General features: G+C 42.3%; 1 protein-coding gene across 1 annotated transcript in view; it reads right to left on the bottom strand.

Annotated features, from left to right (window-relative positions):
• rapgef6 (Rap guanine nucleotide exchange factor (GEF) 6) overlaps window positions 1–19,964 on the bottom strand; it is a 139,978-nt gene that overhangs the window by 104,179 nt on the left and 15,835 nt on the right. Inside the window, exons 2-3 of the mRNA XM_085797178.1 lie at window positions 2,851–2,921; window positions 1,004–1,060 (exon numbers count right to left, since the gene is read on the bottom strand). Of these exons, the coding sequence (XP_085653304.1) occupies window positions 1,004–1,060; window positions 2,851–2,921 (128 nt within the window). The remainder of the gene's footprint in view (window positions 1–1,003; window positions 1,061–2,850; window positions 2,922–19,964) is intronic.

Genomic DNA, 19,964 nt, shown 5'->3' on the forward strand with positions numbered 1-19,964 from the left:
GAAAACGCTAAATATATCTACAGAGCACGATTGAACAGAAGTCTTAATCTGTATTTAAAGTAAAGTGAGGTGATGTGTAAAATCCCCATGAGGCAGGTGGAAATTCACAGGGTTAAAAAAAAAAAGATTGAGGATATTTGCAAGTTGGACAAAGTCAAGTTTAGTCAACTTGTGCAGTTTTCAAGGATAAAACTGGTTATAGTTTTAAAAACACATCATTAGGCCACGTGTTGACATGATCCTTCACTGACATGGTCACAAATCGACTATTTCTTCTTGTCTGAGCGGTGGTTTCTAAAGAGTTTGTAAAGAAATGTATAAATCTGTCATCCTGTTTTTAAAGATTATATATTTGGTAGCAAAGTATTGGATTGGGAATTGTATATAAGGTTTTTAAATTAGCTTCTATGTTCTCTTTTTTGACGATAGTAGAAATGTTGAATACCTCCTGTCTGCGCCTTTAACACTATATTGAGTGAGTTTAAGAAAAGAGCAACAACGTTAAACTGAATTATAATTATGAAATGAAGACACTTTTTATGAATTAGATTCAAGAAACTAAACAATAAAAACATTTAAAACAGGTTGCAAGGACCTGGCTCTTCAGACTGCACCTCATTGCAACACTGTGTGGTGTTGTTGTTGTTGTTGTGCAGCACTGAACACACTCAGGAGTTGTTTGGCTGGGTTGGTGGTGGTGTTGAGTTTAATGACTCTCAGTGTGAACAGCTTCAGACCTAAGAATGTACTGAATGTGTTGAATGTGTTGAATGTATGTGATGTAAACGAGGGCCCGGAGCGCACGTTGTTATCTCAGTAACTACGCTGATGTGACCCTGATGAAGTCAAAACCACCGTCGTCGCCGAACAACAACGAACGTGGTGTTAAATTTCAACTGGGAAAACAAGGAGGAAGAAAACAACTGTAATCTGAATAAAAACAAACCGAGTCCATCAACGGATACTGTATGTGTGAGAGTGTGGGAGCTCAGCTGGTACTTACTAGAACAGGACGTGGTTCGCCTCGTGTCTCTCGTACCTGGCCGAGGTGCACATCGACCTGAGAGAGGGAAGGACAGAGAGACGATGTTGACTTTAACTTCTTCTCTCCACACTCGTCTCTCGTTCATCTCCAGCTCTGACCGTCCATCACACTTCATCCATCACAGACATGTTCGCAGCTCTCCCACTGTTAGACACTGTCATGTCTGTCTGTCTGTCTGTCTGTCTGTCTGTCTGTCTGTCTGTCTGTCTGTCTGTCTGTCTGTCTGTCTGTCTGTCTGTCTGTCTGTCTGTCTGTCTGTCTGTCTGTCTGTCTGTCTGTCGGCTCAGAGTTAAGATGTTAAGACCCACTACTCATGTTTCTGCCTGGATCCCAACTAACATCTCAGTTTGATCTGCATTTGTAGTTTGGCCTTGATGTCTCGCACTCTCTCTCTGTTTAGTATAGTATAGTATAGTATAGTATAGTATAGTATAGTATAGTATAGTATAGTATAGTATAGTATAGTATAGTATAGTATAGTATAGTATAGTATAGTATAGTATAGTATAGTATAGTACAGTACAGTACAGTACAGTACAGTACAGTACAGTATAGTATAGTATAGTATAGTATAGTATAGTACAGTACAGTACAGTACAGTATAGTATAGTATAGTATAGTATAGTGTTGATTGATTGATTGAATATGACCAAAAAATGATAATACAGTAATATTGTGATGACCCCTGAGCAATAGTAATAATTGTACAACAAAAACAACCTGGACAACAACACAAAACAGTTTACAGAGCAGCAATGAAGTGCTTTTTCAGGCATCTATTGTAAGAAGATACAGTTTTCCATAGTTTGCTGCTCTTTAATCTGATTGCAAACTGACCTCTACAAGTGAGAAATTTAGGGAAGATGAAGATATGATGATTTACGAGTTGAGTATGAGTGCGAGAGAAAGAATTTTCTTGAAAATAAGTTTTGAACTGCTGAGGAATATTCAGTATTTTATAAACAAAAACATGTATTTGAAAAGTATCAATAGCTTAAACAGTAAAAAAGAAAAATCTGAAGCTTCTGAAATAAAGGGGTATTCCACAGATTCCAGAGCTACATCCCCTCTGCACCAACCGCCGCCTGCATCTCCTCCTTTCCTCTGCTCCTAGGACCCAGCCTGCTCTACCACAAGCTGCCTCCATCAGCTCCTCTTTGACTGAACAATCCCCATTTACTCCTTATTCCACGTTGTAAACTGTTTTCTTGTCTGTACACAACATCTACAGCAAGTTTTTCCTCAGCCGATATTGTTATGATGCTGTGTAAAGTAAAGTCCTTTGAGACAAACTGGTGTGGATTTTGCCTTTTATTCACAATTACAATCAAAGCCAAATGCACTAGTATTTTATACTTGGACACAGGTTTTGGAAACATACTCTTGAGTTGTGGTTCATTTTATAACAAGCGTGAGAACCTTTCCATCGGACGAGGACGAGGACTCTGACCCACATTTATAATAAATACTCTGTCATTGTCATAACCAGCTCAACTGAATCAAACCTGCTACGACCACATACCCGGCTTCAAGTGGAGCATTTCAAACACGCTCGGTATGAATGTTATCACCTCTCCTCCTCAGCCTGAACAACGTCCTGTGAATGCTAAAGCCAAGGTGGTGGGAAAAAAACAACAACCCCGGGCAACAAAGGCATTTGTGAATTTCTAACCAGTGTTGAGAAGAAAACCTGTTTGGTGAAGGTGTGGCGTCGTAGAACAATTCAACCAGAAAGTGGCCCTATAGGCTACTCTAAAGTTCATCAGGTAAACTGATACTGTGATCGAGGGAAATGAATGATTTACCTGAGCTGATGTTCCCTCAGGTGGGAGAGGACGTCCATGTGGTAGAGGTGGCAGTAGATGGTGTGAAGGTCCTGCACAAAGACAAGAGGAATTTATTACAATATAGAAATCTGGCTGTGCTGACATGCACAGAAAATCTGGTACGTTAAAAACAAAATCACATAAAAAATACATTTACATATAGATGGGCCTTGACAGATTATCTCAGATTATTATTGTAATTGTTCATTAGATTTAGAATTGTTCATATGTATAAAGCAATTAGTGAATATTATATAATATATAAGTCAAAGATGATTCATTAGTGACCTGGAAGCTGGTTATTGAAAAGTGGAGAAGAGGCAGGATTAAAAAAGGTTCAGTTTCATCCAGCTCCTTTTCAGAAATGTGTGTATTTTCGGTTTTGTGACTCTTGTTGTTTTGTTTATAACCAATGCATCTTCTTTTACAGTGTTATTTTTTTTACATCTTCGAAATAATAAGTCTTTATTCAAATATAGACAATGACAATAATTCTCACAACCCCACCTCAGTGAATATATACAGTAATATTACTCTGGTGCACTAATATTATCCTGTACAAGACAAAATAAATGACTTTGAAACCAGTTGTGATCCATGAACTCATCTCCTGACACAGAGAAAACTTCAAGTGTAAACACCTCAACCATGAACCAATGAACCAATGATGAACCAACATCACAATGGAAACGATGCATTTTATAATAAAAGTGCAGAAGAACCAGTCTTTAATGTGAAACAGTCACATCTCACTGGTACCGACACGACCGATCCCATCAGTGAACCCCTGAACGCAGCATCTTATCTCCTGCTTTTAACACGCAAGTTTTGCAGAATCATCTGCAAATAGCTGAGTGTGTGTTAGTGTTGAGTATTGAAGAAGTCAGAGCTTTTTAAAAGATTGGCTCATTGTTTAGAGTGAGTCCAGTCGCCTCAGTGTCGTGTAAATCACATCTAGTGTCGGTGTCCTCAGTGACAGGAGCCACTCTGGCTCGGACCACGGTGCCAAGCGCTGCCCGTCAAACCGACACCCCTGGAACCAGACTGTGGGGGGTGTAGGGGGGTGGGGGTTAGACAGACACGGCACTTATCTGTGCACATGACGGCAGCGCAGACTCGCACAGATATATCCATCCACGGCCTTAAAATAGTCCTCTATCAGGGCCAGCTGTCAAAACACTAAGAGGCTGACAGGGTGCGTATGTGCAGGGAGCAGCTTCATGCACTCAGCAGCATCTGTGGGATCAGGCACACAGAGCGGGTACGGGGCGGCTGCTTTAAACAGGTGGACAGTATGGATGACTGCTTAGGTGCACACACACACACACACACACACACACAAGCTAATTCACGACAGAGAACAGATGGACACAGGATTTAAATCCAGTTCATCTGACTCTATAGTACAGGGATGCAAACGGGTCAGGACCAAAAAAGAGAGGAATTGTCTGGCGGGGGGGGGGGCTCACCATTAACAATATCACAGAAAAGTCCATTTCCAGTAGTTCAACCCCAACCAAGTATTGAGTGCATATAGATGGACAGTTTTCAGAAGGCCAACATTTCTATATTAAAAATGCTTTAAAAAAATAAAAACCATTGCAATATTTCAATTTTGGAGATACTGATTTTTAGGTCTTCACTGAATGTTAGTCATAATTATTACTATTAAAATAAACTGAAGAAATAAAGACATGGGATTTAACATCCCTTCAGTGTGTAATGGACATATAGGCCTATATAATGTGTTAGTTTCACTTTTTGAATTGAACACATTCTACAGCTCCACGGACATGCACGGGGGGAAAACGGCGTCGCCGCTTTGGGTAACGTGCGTGCATGTCGCGCGTCTACATTGGAGGTAGGCTGTTATCAGTATAATCAGAGACCATGAATGAGTTCGCCTTACGTGATTGTCACTGTCAGCCTGCTAGAAAAACATTTTACTGACCCGAGCTGAGACGCTGAGACCCCCCCCCTCAAAACAAAAACTCTTCGGATCTGAACGATTCACACAAGTCACCTAATTGGTCATGAAAAAAGCGAGTTTCGCTTTTCGGCGCGCTGTTTGCATCCCTGTGTGATGTTCAGGGACAGTCAGGACAGTCTGAGGACAGACAGCTCTGAGGTTGAAGTTTATATTAATGCACCATGACACTGTGGCAGGTCTCTGTACTAGGGATGTGAATCTTTGGGTGGCTCACGATTCGATTCGATTCCGACTTTTAGGGTCACGATTCGATTCGATTCTTTCTTTTTGCGATTTTTAGTTTGCTTTATTAACACCAGACCATGTGAAAAAGTTGAATGATGATGATGTCTACAGACTATTATATCAGAAGCCCGTGGATACCCTGTTATTTCATATAAAAGTTTAAGTGCATGCATATTTTATGATGCTGTGTATTTCAGGTGTATGTTAATATACACACACCTCATGTGGCCTGTCATTGATTGGTTAAAACAAGGTAATCAGTAGATGGGAATTAACGTCAGATTTAGTCACGGATCACCTTCAAACTCTCCTTGTCATGATATTTGAATTAATTATACATCAACACCAGCATCTAGTAGGTCTGCACAGTGATGTGAAAAAAAAACCCATCAAATTACAATCACACAGGTGTGAATGGTCACTTTTTGCTTCATTTTCACTTAAAAAAAACAAACTGATGATGTGATGTTTGTTGGGTCTCGTACCAAACAATCGTCTCTCTTTACATCTTGAATTTGAATCTGATTTGTTGACCAAGACGTCTCCGTAGCAACACAACACTTATGCACACAGTTTACCGTCATCAAAAAAAAAAGAAAAAAAGTGCAACTCCTGCAATCTGGATAGAAAATTTGCAGATTAACGAAAAAGTAGGCTAACACGTGCAGACTGACACATTCCCACCCTCGTGTCTGTAAAGTGAACGCAGCTAATTTAGTTCAGTGCAAACACAGGGAGCAAGAAAAGGGAACCAGGAAACCAAACTCGGCCCAACCAAAGTGAACTAAAATTCACCTACTGTATCAGCAGTAAAAATCCCCAATTCAGCAACTTTCTGGCATCAATAACGGTTGCCTGGCAACTGATCTTAGCCTTTGCACAGAGCCAGGCTCGGTTAGTCGGCTACGAAACTGTCGCTTCACGCCGAGCGGTTTTAATCTCCTCATCTCTCTCAAGAGACAAAATGTCAAACTATTCCTTTAACCTGTAAAACTCTACATCTCTCTCTTTTCTTTTTCTTTTTTACTCCTCTCTCTGTCGTTCTGAAGCAGCTGATGCAGGTTCAACATCACTCATCTGTGCATCTCTCACAAAAACCATCACATCACATGTCCATCGGCCAACGAGAAGCTTCAACATCCTAAAAACTTTTAACAGCTGAGCCGAGGAAAAAAAATCCCTGAACAATCATCCCTGTTTAGGAAGAAGCCAAGGCACAGCTGCAGTTTAACACACACACACACACAAATTGGAGCAGCTATAATGCCCTAATCTGAAACTAATAAATCAGAAAACCTCCAGAGGCTGAACTCATCTCTGCAGCGTGGTCCCGCCGCTGGAACCGTTTCCTCACTACTGGTTTTGTTTACAGCTCGAGCCGAGTGAGGATTTGTTTTTCTGTCAGAAAATTATTGTCAAGCTTTTCAAGAGAAAGTGTTTCTGGTTTGTGCAAGTGTGTGTGTACTGGTAGAGTGAGTCAAGCAGTGGGAGCCAGAGGAAGCAGAGGGATCAGCACCGGGGACCGGGGAGCCTTTAATGCAATGGACCAACACACCTCTGATGTGATGTTGGCTCCGTCTGACACAGGAAGGAAGGGTTGGGAAGGAGGGGAGGAGGGGAGGGGGATGAGAGGGGGAGAAAGTAAGCAAGAGCAAGAGAGTGAGAAAGAAGGAGAGGAGGGCGTGAATGAAGAGCAGCCAGACAAAAGGGAAATACCAAGAGAGAAAGAGAGAGGATGGCTGAGGAAGGATCTCACATCCCAGATAAAGGTGTTAAAACGGATCAGGTGGATTCCTGTCAGTCAGTCAGTCTGATGGAGCCACTGCAGCATCTCTGTGCTAACTGCTAAATAGGTTTATTTATAGCTGCAGTCTGGATCTTTCAGTGTGAATGGACTGTGATGATGAATAGGCTGCAGATTTATCAGGTGTGTGATGGTCACCTGATCTCCAGACCAGAGCGTCGCTACGTGACGTGAGGGGCGATCACAACCGACAGAGTCTCTTCCCTCTGGGTTTAAATACTCATGAATGATATAAAACTGTTTCTAACCAGCAGCGACTTCCCCTAAATGTCTAGAGTGGACACTCTCGGGCTCTAGGCCTTTAAAGGGATAGTTCAACATTTCGGCAAATTCTCCTATTGCCATAATCCCTATAGTCATAGCAGTAGGTTCATTACATTTAATTATTGGTGCATGTTGTTTTGAGATCCGCAATGTTACATGATTATCTCATAGTATGGTGAATGTTCAGGTCACAACTTGTCCACCAGAGCGTTTTGGAGTTGTTGAATTATGTATTTGATGAGTTTGATGAGAGACAGGGGACCTGTACCGTTCACCTCCATTGTGTTCGCTGAGCAGCTCACGTCTCTGCCCCGCAGATCTCAAACAACAACATGCACCGATAATTAAAGGTAATGAACCTATTGCTATGACTATTAGGGATTATGGCAATAGGATAATTTGACAAAATGTTGAACTATCCCTTTAAATAAAGAGGTAAACCCTCAAAAGGACAGAGAGCCTGACCTGGCCAGGCCACGCTGCCTTTTACAGGGAGAGTTGTAGCCTCCATGATGCTGATGCTGATGCTGATGCGGAGAGCAGCCTGGTTCACCGTGGCGACGGAGCCGAGCTGCATCGACTTCAGATCACAGTTAACTGGGTTAGTGAGCACAACAACAAACTGCTGCCGTAAGCACTGCTGTCATGTTGCTGCTGAGCGTGCATGTATGTGCATGTACGTGCAGTGTGTGTATGTGCATGTGAGGACGTACAGGCCTGAGGTTACTCACTAGCATGGGGGCTCGGATCAGGCCCGACAGCCCCACTCCCCCCCTCCCCTCCCCCACTTCTGCCTGTTAGTGCTCCTGGATTACATTAGCTGCTCCGCCTGATTCAACTAGACAAACAGTAGAACTACCCAGTGCATTATTTCACCAGAGCCCATATGTATTACATGACCCCAAACCCCCACCAACACATCCATCTTTCTTCACTGAAACACTGGAGTGTGTTGCTTTTGGCCGGACTGAAGCATCATGACAGAGAAATAATAAGATAAAACTCAGATATTCATGTTTTTACAAAGTTTCCCTACTGTACATGATGTGTTTTTATTATTTCTTGACTTGACTGTTTGAGTTGAACTGTGCAGATTCGGTGCACAGAGTTTAAAAGGGAGAAGCTGAAGATGGAAAGTTTCTCTGACATCACCTTGAATCTGGTAAAACTGAGGAAGTGCAACGTTTTGTGACGAATATAAAACCAGCACAAAATGTGGAAACTTCAAACCTGCAGTCGATGTAGAGAATTTACTTTTCAGTGAAACAGGAGGCGTCTCATGTCCAGTAAAACATAAACATGAGCTGAAATAATCTGGATTTTGTCATTTTAAAGAATTTCAAACAAGCAATTTGGGCAATTTATAGGAAAACTCATAGCAGATGTTTTTCAAAAAAAGAATATTTATGTCTTACAACATATCCTGAGCAGACCTTTAATCAGTTCAATTCGATTATACTGTAAAAACCTGGCTCTGTGCTACATGGATGCAAAATAACTAAATTTCCCCATGGGAAGAATAAAGGAATATCCTATCCCTCTTATAACACACATTTATATGGATTTACACTTTACTATCGCCCTAAAACAAGGTGCATAAAACGGTAATTCCTCTACTACTAACAAACGGCCATGAAGCTGACTGTCCCTGTTTCATGTATTGATCAGTTTAAAGCGGGTCATCAATAGAGACAGACAGACAGACAGCAGGATGTGTGAGGAGGAATCTCTACGTTGTTGCTTCAATCTGTAGTTTCTCTAAAACTGGACGGTAATGTGATCAGTCCAACACCCACTCCAATCTCTCTCTCTCTCTCTGTGCCTGGACGTGAGCTGAGGGTGTGGTTGGTGTCTGTGGTCTCTGGTCTGGTGTTCAGTTGCCTGCACAAGGGAAGAAATCCCAACATTTTGATGTAGCGGTGGCTCCGCCCCCATGAGATTCAGCAGAACGATTCCCACGATTCAGTACGGATCAGCACAGAAACAGAAACAGAAACACCTCAGCATGAACGACCAACTACCGACGACCAGAGCCACTTCATTAACTCCACGTAGAGCCGTCTCAATCTGCAGTGACCTCTGACCTCTGGCCTGACCTCCCTTGAGGCTCATGTGAAGGAACCGATGACCCTGATCGGTGATGAGGACGTCACCGCCTCAGGAGACAGCGCGTCCACGCCGTCTCATACGGCCGGTGTCTCCTCTGGATTATCTCACTGTCTGAGGATCAGATGCAGTTACAGTCTATTCTTACACTCAGTACCAGTTGTAATAGCGGGATATTACCCAGAATTCCTCTTAAATGACTGTGTCTTTAAAGTGACGAGCGTCATACAGTCAAAATAAAGACACAGTTAAAGCTCTGAGATTGTCGTGTTTTTTTGCCACGCTCAAAGAAAATGTGTGTTTGTGAGTCTTTCTGCAGAAATAAAATAATTATACATATTGAACATAAACCATCTAAAACTGTGGCTGTTCAGACAGATGAAGCTGATCCATTGAGCCAGTCAGTCAGTGATGGACTGACTGAGCTGGCTCTGCTACAGAGCCGCTGCTGCCACCTCCTGGCAGAAACACCACACTCTGGATTTAACCAGTTTAAGTCCAACAGATACTACACATCTACCTTTTGTCATATAAAAATAATCTGAAACACATTAGTTTAATTCCCCAGGAGGTCAAAACCTCTCCAGAGAGTAAAAGATCACACTGGAAAAGCCAACATCAAGAACAAGACAAAGACTTGAGCCTGTTGCTGCAGCTCTGAACTGTTACAGGAAAAAAAACCTTGAATCTGATCTTCTTCCATTTCATCCACATTTAAAGTAAAAGTAGTTCTGTGCAGCGCCCCAAGGCCTGATGGGGTACTGACATTTTGACGTGCGGTTCTGCTGCCATACTATGCCTGTTACTCACATATAAACAAGCTGCGGCAGCACTCGACTTGGATCAGTCATAGTGTACAGAAGCAAGTCGTAGCAGTACAGAGGCCGTTGTTGTCCCACCCACCACATTTCTTCTCCCTCTCCCTTCAACAAACAGCTCATTAACGCTCAGCTCCCGATGCGTTCAGAGTCAGACACTCCTACATTAGTCAGACATGTGCCAGGTACTGTTGTGTAAAAACTAAAAAAATACTCAACTCTGGAAAGTCTGATTTTTCCAATTTTACGTATCAAAGTTCATGAACCTGATGTGGCCATGAAAGATATTCTGAAGGTCAGAACTTTTTTCATTTTGTGGAAAAATTTGGGTTTTTTTTCCAGAAAGACCAGCTGACTCGGGCCTCCGTCCAGAGTTCAGTCACCCGTCGTCCCACTCCCACCTCCACCAGAATGTCCAGTATGTCGGTCGGTCGCTTGGTCGGTCGGCGACACAGAGAGGACGTTGTACAGAGAGAGAGAGACGATACAACACGACCATTGAAGGCTGCAGAACAAACAGCTTGGCTAACATCCTGTCTGTGCTGCAGCCTTTAACATTTACATTATATTGACTATGACTCTCTGAGCCTCTGAGTCAACACTGAGCTGGACGGCAGCACAACAAGACCCAGAGCCAGGGACCAGAGTGAGTTCACATTTCACTATGAATAAATATTAGAAAATATTAGAAAAAACACAGCAAAAACTTTAAAAATCTGATCATTTTAATATGAAGATTAAATGTTTAGAGGAAAAAATGCATCAGTTTAATCCACAATACAAGATTATTATCATTCTTTAACCCTTTAAAGGGCACTCATATAAAGATACTATCGTCGACTTATATTGGAGGGTATAAGAAGAGTTTTTTTTCCACTTTAAAACATTAAAATGTGCTAAAACAAAGTACTTATCTTAAACTTAAATAACTTATTCTATTTGTCAACAATATGTTTCCGCATTGGGTCATACCGATTATTATCAAGGAAACTGATATCTGATATTTTGAACTAGGCCTGCATGTGCATGATATCAGCAAAATGCCTGATGTGCACTGACACTGTTCAGTATTGCAGTGACAATATGACTTGCGATAAAAAAGCAAATATTCAGGTGTGCTTATTAACCAGTTCTACAGTTCCTGAGATTTCCTGCTTTAATAAATACCCTCAAACACTGAATAGAATAACAGAGCAGACTTTTATTGAACAAATTGCACCTGCGCGTGCAATAAAGGGGATTATCGCTTTAATCGAAGCTGTGACGAGTAACTGAGCCTCCACCAGTAAAACCACATGACATCCCATCAAGTTATTGACAGGACTTTCTCCTGGACACGAAGACTCCAGGATCTGATAGGAGAACATTACCTTTGTTGAAATAACTACAGTTTTCCTAATGAAAGTCAAAGGTCAACTTATTACACTTCACTATATTATGGTGATTATAGCAGCTATAATGTCTCTTATTTGTACTTGGAAAGCATCTAGTGAACATTACACATACTCTTCAGAAGACAAACGTCGTCTTGGAGTCAAATAAAAGACCAAAGAGGCAGAAACACACAGACTTGGTCATTATTCACCGTGTACAAAGCTGTGTAATCTCCTCACAGACACTTAAAGGATCAAGTGGGAGATTAACATCAAGCACAATATCACTGTAATATTCTTAAATCCTTAATGGGTTAAACCAAAAGGGCGTGCAGCCTGGGCCGCGGTATGATCCGTCTGAACCAGGATAATGATCCACACAGAGCAGAGCCGAGCGCTGCGGCCTTATCGCCGTCAGCATCAGTGTGGAGCTTCAACTACACTCGCACCACTTAAACCTTAAATCCCCCCTCGCTCTCTCTCTCTCTCCCTCTCTGATTCCTCCTCTGGACCCGACAAAAGCAGCTGTGTGTTCAGGAACAAACCCAGGTCAGACAGACAGAGAGAGAAACACGGCCTCGGATCAGCTCAGAGAAAATGAAAACCTTCAAAGATACAGAGAGATCCTGAAGAGTTACACACACACACACACACACACACACACACACACACACACTGCAGGACCTGATAAATTCGACAAAGTGTGATTCAGTGCGAGGTCTGGACCCTGAGAGTTTCCGCGCTGTGAGAACAGAGGAGCTGGGTTCATAAAAAGCCCAGTGACGACAGTCGTGGTGCTGGTGGTGGAGCGGAGTATGGAAACAGCGGGAAGGAGCGAGAGAGGGAGGGAGGGAGGGAGGGAAGGAGAAGAGAGGAGGAGGCGTCACTCCTGACCAGAGGAGAGAAACTTGTACTTGAGTCAGACGTTTCATATGAACAACACCAGCAAAACATGTGGAGGTCAAGAAAATCACAGCGTTCAACACACACACATGCATGCAGCTTAAAAACAGAGGAGGAATTGTCCAAAATGGACATAAGTGGATTTTCAGATTAATCACTTCCTCTTGGGACGGACGCCAACTGGGCAGCGTGGCAATTTTTTATTTTTTTTTGGTTGGTTTTGTTTTATTCTGTGTTGTTTTCATCCTCTCTAACTTTGTACTGGGAGCGTCTGTTCCTACTAGAGGACGCCGCCGGTGAAGAGCGAAGTCTGGAAGCAGAAAGCACCAGACCAGCTGCCATCATCTCTCCACCCGCCAAACCAAACAGCCGCACACATACGCACGAAAACACTCTCTGCCACACACAGAAATGGAAAATCTGATCTTAGCTGCAGCTTTTTTTTTTTTCAAAGTTTTTTTTTTGCTCTCTCTTTCTCTCCCTCTCGTAGGCACAGGAATTTTCTGTCTTGTCTTGAACTTTCTGTGGCATCACACACACAGTGTTGTGAGCGTTTATGTTTTATACTGTCTTGCGTTTTTTATTGTTGGGGTTTTAATTATATGATATTTCAAAATGGGGCTCTTGCGGGTTGTTGAAAGTGTTTTCACACACAGATGAAGAAGACATCAGACATCAGTGGGTGTGAGTCATCAATCAAAGGCGCAATAACATCTTTTCAAACTGTTATTGGTGATGAAACAAACATCCAAACTACGACATCTCATCAGTATTGGCCTCAGACATAAACTACTGTTTTTATGGCTGTTAATATGTTCCAATGATATTAAAATGCTTTGTGATGATGAACCATGGATATAACCACAGCTTCATTGTCAGTCACAGATTTCACACACATCTTAAATGATCATGTCTAAGATGTGTTCACCACTCCCTCCTTCTCCCTCTAATTAAACACTCCTCTATCATTTCCTTTGGTTGATGAGTGTGGAGTTCCCACCTCCATTGCATGCTCTAATCTATTCATTATTCCACATTTCAATTTAGAGTTTTCTTCTCTCGTGCTTCAGCCTCTTTCCCTCTCTGTATCCGAACCGGCCGGAGCAGCCAGAGGTTTACATCTGTTCAAAGGAGCAGATGTTTGAGTCTGAACACACAGTACTGGGCTGAGATCAGTTTCTGCAGGTTGTTGCCAAACAGTTGAGCCGACAGAAGGAGTGAGCGTCAGGGTGAAAACAGAAAGCGTGCATAAACACAAACACAAACACGGGCGATGTTGTTAAATGAGCGCTGCAGCTTCCGGCTCCCTGCAGTCGAGAGTCAAATTAAAGTAGCTGATGCGTGCGCCCACTTTGGCCCCTGCGCAGCCTCGTAACCCCCCCCCCAACCCCCCCGAAGGCGGGCTGTCAGAGATAGCCCAGATATGGAACAGATAGCCGATCTCTTTCAACAATCTGTTCAGACAGGCAGCTCGGCCTCGGCTTCTCGCGCTCTCACTGCAGCTCCATAAATCAAAACCAGAGCAGCGCGGTGCAGTTTGCATAAGTATGAGACTGCAAAGACAATAAAAGGAAAAAAAAATAAAAACACCAAGTGTCCCACAGATGGGATCACTAGGTTTTTAACTGGCCTGTGGGACTTGAAGAATTAATTCTGTTTTTTGTTTGGTTTTGGTTCATGCGAGCCTCAGATGTTTCTAAAGCCCCCGGGGTCATGAAGAAACCAGGTGAACCTGGAATCCACGAGCTGCACAAACATCAGCGAAATCCAACCGCTGCTAACACGGAAGAAATCTGACTCATAATATATATAGTATATATAGAGAGAAAGAGAGGGATATATGTGTGCTTCATTATTCTTGGTCAGATGAAAAAACAGCTCTTATCCGCAAGAGGTTTTCTATAAATGGAGAGCTGGACCTCCGGAAAGGCTGATGAGGGATTTAGTGCAGATTGTTTTAGTGCAGCGAAGCCAAAGACTAGAAACTAAATGAAAATCGACAACTTTCATAGATGCAGGAGAAAGTGAGAGAGTTATTCCAGCGTATAATCCCAAAACTACACAAGATTTATATAAACATCAACATTCACATACATGTATAGTCTCTATACGTTTACATGGAAAACACCACAGTGAGTCAGGCTGAATAACACGAGCGGCAGCGAACGCACCATGTTATATCACCTGAGTTACTAGGCCAAGGCTCCACCTACCTCACAATGACACACATATACACACACACACACACACGTATATAAACCACACAAATCCCTGTCAGTGAATGGTCTCTTATCTGTGTAGACGTAACACAAAGTAATTACACAGTGACCAGTGAAGAGTTATTTGACTGAGCTAACCGACGGCAGATTAGGACACAGGAGCTGGCAGGAAAAGCTTTTCTCTAACTTACTCAGCTCCACAGGGACTTGAACCTCTCTCAGCCCCCGGGACAAATATAATCTAGTTCCGGCCTTAAAAAAAAAAAAAAACAGGCAAATGAGAGAAAAAGCTGAGCTGATGCAGTCCAGACCGCTCCGGGTCAAAAACAAAGTCTAGAGCTGCACGGTTCGGCCGTCGAGCCTCCGTGTAACCAACAACAAGGACAAACGGAAAAACAGAGAGTCAAGACGCACAACTGAGAACTGTGCAACAAACACACACTGATAATTTACACGTGTCAACAACAGATTTCTACTTTTAACTTTGGAGAAAACCAACAACAGTTCAAACAGTCTGACCAGTACCTACGGTGGCCCAGAAGCTCACCTGGTCAAACACACACCTCTTGCTGCACATCATCTCCTTAACTTCCTGTCAACCTGAACACTGACCCCCAAAAATGATTTGCATAGAATTAGAAAGTCAAGCTATAGCAGTCTAATCAATGAAAGAGCTTTCACTAAAACCTCCAATGAATCGAATGACACTTTTATGTTATGATCTAAATGTGACAAATGATAACAAACATCCCCTGTTCACAACATGGAAACATAAAGCTCAACAGTTCATTTGATATGTTTTGCAACTGTAGTTTTTCCCTGATTGATTCAGCTAATGTTTTAAGTCTTGAATTGTTTGTAATTGTCTTCATTTCTTCATGTTATTATCCGACCATCAATGTAACAATAATACAAAAAAGTAGGGATGCATGACAACTATCAGTATAGATAATTATTGGCCTGATACTGGCTGGTAATTATCGGCCAGTATACAGATAATTGGCTCCAGTAATGTCATTAACAGAATTATCTATAAGTCTGCTAATGACATTACTAGAGCTAATTATAACTAACCAGCCAACATTGCCTCGGTTTCGCTCCTTTCTACTCTGTTTTCACTTGGAGTTGATTCACAGTTTTTGTCTTTGGTGTGATCACAGTTGTGATGTCAGTTATATTATTTGATTAATCAGAAGCATAGCTATAATGTTAAATTCAGCTTTACTCACTACATCTTAGCCATTAACCTGGATATAAACTATTAGAAATGTTATCAGAAATTGTTATTGGTTATGAGAAGCAGGAAGTTATCGGTTGTTGGTATCAGTGGAAAAAGCTGCATCCCTAATAAAAAGCTACTACTAGTTGGTTTTTGTGATGGTGGGGCTTCATTTCTGACATTGTGAGAATAGTTATTGTTTATTTGAGAGAAATCTCATAGTTTTTGGTTGGGTTGAGACGACACACACCATCAACCTTTTCTGTCTTTCTGAGGCTGTAGTTATCGAACGTAGCTGCTGTTACATAGGACAAGGCAACTTAAGGACATTTTTAAGTTTGTTAACATTAATGTAAAGTCACAAACTGTAGGAAAAAAAAGTTCGAGCAGATGAATGGTGGGGTTGTAAGAAAATTCAGCAGAACCAATGTTTACTTCTTAGCAAACAAGCAAAATTCAATCAAGCTGGTTTCATTAGTGCTAAGTATTTGCATGTGATATGAGAAAAGCAGCGTAAACAGATCATTACAAGGAAGCATGCCAAACGTGTAGAGAGTGAAGTCACTGCAGAAGCACTTCTACAGCATGTATAAGACGCTGCTCTGCCTTGTCATCACATTTATGTTGTTAATGGTAGGTACAGGAAGTGATGGCTGACATCACCGAAGCCTTTAACTGTCTCTGAAGATGCGAGTGGAAGTTGTTTCCATATGGAGGGATCAATCTGTCTCCATCTGCTCCTCTGACATGCCCACTTAGCTGCTCTGTCTGCTCACAGTTGCTGAGTCAATGGACCTCCTCTCATGAACCCCCCGTCCCCCCGTGCCCCGCCTCCTTCGCCTTTCTCCCTAAACGCACCGTGAATCAGGGCATTGAGTCCGATCTGACACCTGGACCTCTGAGTGGAAGCAGACAGAGTCACTTCACAGGTCGTGATCTCTGACCTGGATGTCGTGGCATCCAGGGAAAAGCACTGTGAGCTGGGGGGTTAATTGGGAACAAATGACGGGAGTGTGCGGCGGGAAGTTGAATTAAGTTTTATTATTGGCAGTGGATCATTTCAGTCAAACAGTCTCTCGCAAGATCGACTGGGTTCTCATGGATTTGTGGCTCTGCTTCTCAATTTTTAAAAACTTCCTGTTGAAATTCCCTGCAAGAAGTTATTGACTTCATTGATCTGGGCAGAGATGTAGTAAAGATCTAGAGTGATTTTATTATTGTATTTGAATACTCTGACTACTAAACTGGGGTGTTGCAGGGCAGGGATGTGATGTTCATGGTTGCTGTGGCGGCTTACGTAAGTGTCAGTTATAGTTCAAACTGCAACAGTCTGATAAGAGCAAAGTGAAAAGTCTGCGTTTTGATCTGATAGACGCTGGTGATGACGAGTCGGCAGCAAACAGAAGAGAGCTGCAAAAACCTGAAGGACAAAACTTAGATTGATTGGAAGTTAAAACTGATTTTTTTTCTGTTTTCTGTTTTGTCCATTAAATGTCAGTAACTTGAGAGCAAATTCAACAGTTGCATCTTATTTGTCCTTTTTCCTTTTTAATGAAATGACATTCAATAATCCAAATTACCATTTCATTTTCTGTCAAATAAATAAAAACACATCGTATCTTCTTCATATTAAGGGGCAATGCACCTTGTTGGACAGCAACTCAACACTGATGAATCCAATTTTCCTGTTACTGTAACTCGTTTTCACAGATCTCAGCGTAAAACACAATCACTGAGTTTATTATCCCATTTGTTTTCACAGGTCCACGGCTGCTTCCAGCGAAAACAAGGCCGACTGCCGTCTTCAGCCCCGTATTACACCTACGCCCGTATTAAACGCTCGGCCCGTTCCAACTCTGCCATATGTGCAAACAGATGAAAGAGGAGGAATTCCCACGGCTAATATAATAGTGCAGCTCTAGCAAAGCCGCTTGTACGTCTGCAGTGCCTTGGCTCCAAAAGAAGATGAGCAAGTTTTTTAATAAAGTCGTGTCTGTCTGTTCAACTTCTGACCTCCTCCCTCTTTCTCCAAGGACGACTCCCCCTGATCTAAAGCCCCCAGAAGGACACAGACTGTTCAACAACCCTGTACATACCTGAAAAACTCTTAATCTGAACTACCTCAGTTTCAATTTTAGCTCCGATATCCTTAAAGTTCAACATTTTGGCAAATTGGCCCATTGCCATAATCCCTATGTCTCAGGAAGAGGTTCGTTATCTTTAATTGTCAGTGCAAGCTATTTTTAGAACGGTGGAGCAGAGCCAAACTCGTCAAACTCATCAAATATACAATCCAACAACTCCAAAACGCTCTCGTGGACAAGCTGTGACCTGCACATTCACCACGCTATGAGATAATAACAGAACGTTACGAGACAGAGTTGTTTAAGAGGTAAATTCATGCAAAACCGCTTTTCGGCAAGCAGCCTCGAAAACAACTCCGTCTCGTAACGTTCCGTTATTATCTCATAGCGTGGCGAGAGCGTTTTGGAGTTGTTGGATTGTGTATTTGATGAGTTTGACAAGTTTGGCTCTGCTCCGCTGTTCTAAAAATAGCTTGCACTGACAATTAAAGGTAATGAACCTACTCCTATGGCAATGGGCCAATTTGCCAAAATGTCAAACTATCCCTTTCAGAAGAAACCAAGAGCTGTATAAAGATACAGTATGATTTTTAATAATGTGCATGTGGGCACTATAAGGTATGAAGTGGGTGAAGCTACAGTAGCATGAATGGGCCTCCGTGTTTTTGGTTTCCTCATTCATTGTTTAATGCATTGGTGTTGGTGAGGCGGACGGGAAGTTCAGGGAATCCAGCTGTCACATTCCTGGCATTCCAGAGGTGAGCACTCGGCATTCTTCACAAACTTGTCAGCAAAGGAGTTGACCGAACAAGCAAACAAAGCGATCCGGGGAAAACGGGTGAGCCGGCGCTTAGTGTGAGTGAACGACTGATGATGAGGAATGTGAGCAATGAGCGAATGTGGTGAGCGAAGGACACAAGGGAAGGAGGGAAGGAATTAAAACTGGATGAAGGTGAAAATGTGAGTGTCCAAATGATGAACCATTGAGTGAGCAAACATGTGATTCATAGGAAGTCAGTAGCAATTGAAAAAAATGAGTGATCTTTCAAACAACAGATTGACTAAAAGAGTGTTTGCATACGTCATAATAACAGATTCAACCATCACTGCCGCCTTGAGTCGCTTGAACAAACTCCACAACTTCACATTGGCATGGACTTTGTCATCACCTTGTGCAGTTTGCACAACTTGTACCACTCACATGTCTTTTCAGACCAAACCATTCTCGCCTCAGGGAACCAACATGTTAGAAACACTGTTTCATCTCCTCCCGCTCTGGTTGCTCAATCACGACTTCCCCCCTCTAGGTGTATTCTGCTGAGCTCCATACGGGCTACATTGGAAGATTAGATACTGTAATCTTATTCCTGTAACTTGCACAGAGGCCACTTAAAATTCAAAACATGCCTGAGTCAATGAGAGCAGTGCACATCCAGCACATTTTATATTGTTAAGTCAGGGCGATCACAAGGTGGTAGACAATAGTCTTCGTCATTTCCAGCCCGGCCCTAATTCTTCTGTTGCATCTGTGAGGGGGAAGGTTAAGTTGGCGTGGCGTCAGTCTGTCAGACGGGAATGTTGTCGGTACAAGTCCTTGTAGCAAATGCCTGAATAAAAACACAGTGTTATGATTCCTTATCTGCAGATGCAAACTTGGCTTTACCTGCCTCAGATTAGTGTGTCTCTTGTTTTGAATATTCAAATAACAGGCGGGCCGTGTGCCGAGACAAAATAGTCAAAGGACAGTCGACCACAAAATAATATGTTTACACTCCTCCAATGGCACAATAACAATAGCAGCATATTGGAAATCTAATAATTGTTATATGATTCTCCAGGTACAGTTAGTAAACCCATGCTGAGGGGACATGAGGGGCAATAAACGGAACCAAATGTGCACAGTGCTGCTTTTACAAATTACTTTCTGATTGATACCACAACAAACTGTCTGTGAGATTGACTTTTGGGGGAAGATCTTCTAACCTCCGACGTCCAAATGGCGTGACCAATGGACATAGGTCAAAATGTCTCTGGACAGACCTCAAGCCAATCACAGCAACGATCCCAATCGTATTCAGAGTAGTGTTG

Source organism: Trachurus japonicus, chromosome 14, assembly GCF_045865225.1.
Source record: "Trachurus japonicus isolate A0001 chromosome 14, Traja_1.0".
In the NCBI taxonomy this organism is placed as follows: domain Eukaryota; kingdom Metazoa; phylum Chordata; class Actinopteri; order Carangiformes; family Carangidae; genus Trachurus; species Trachurus japonicus.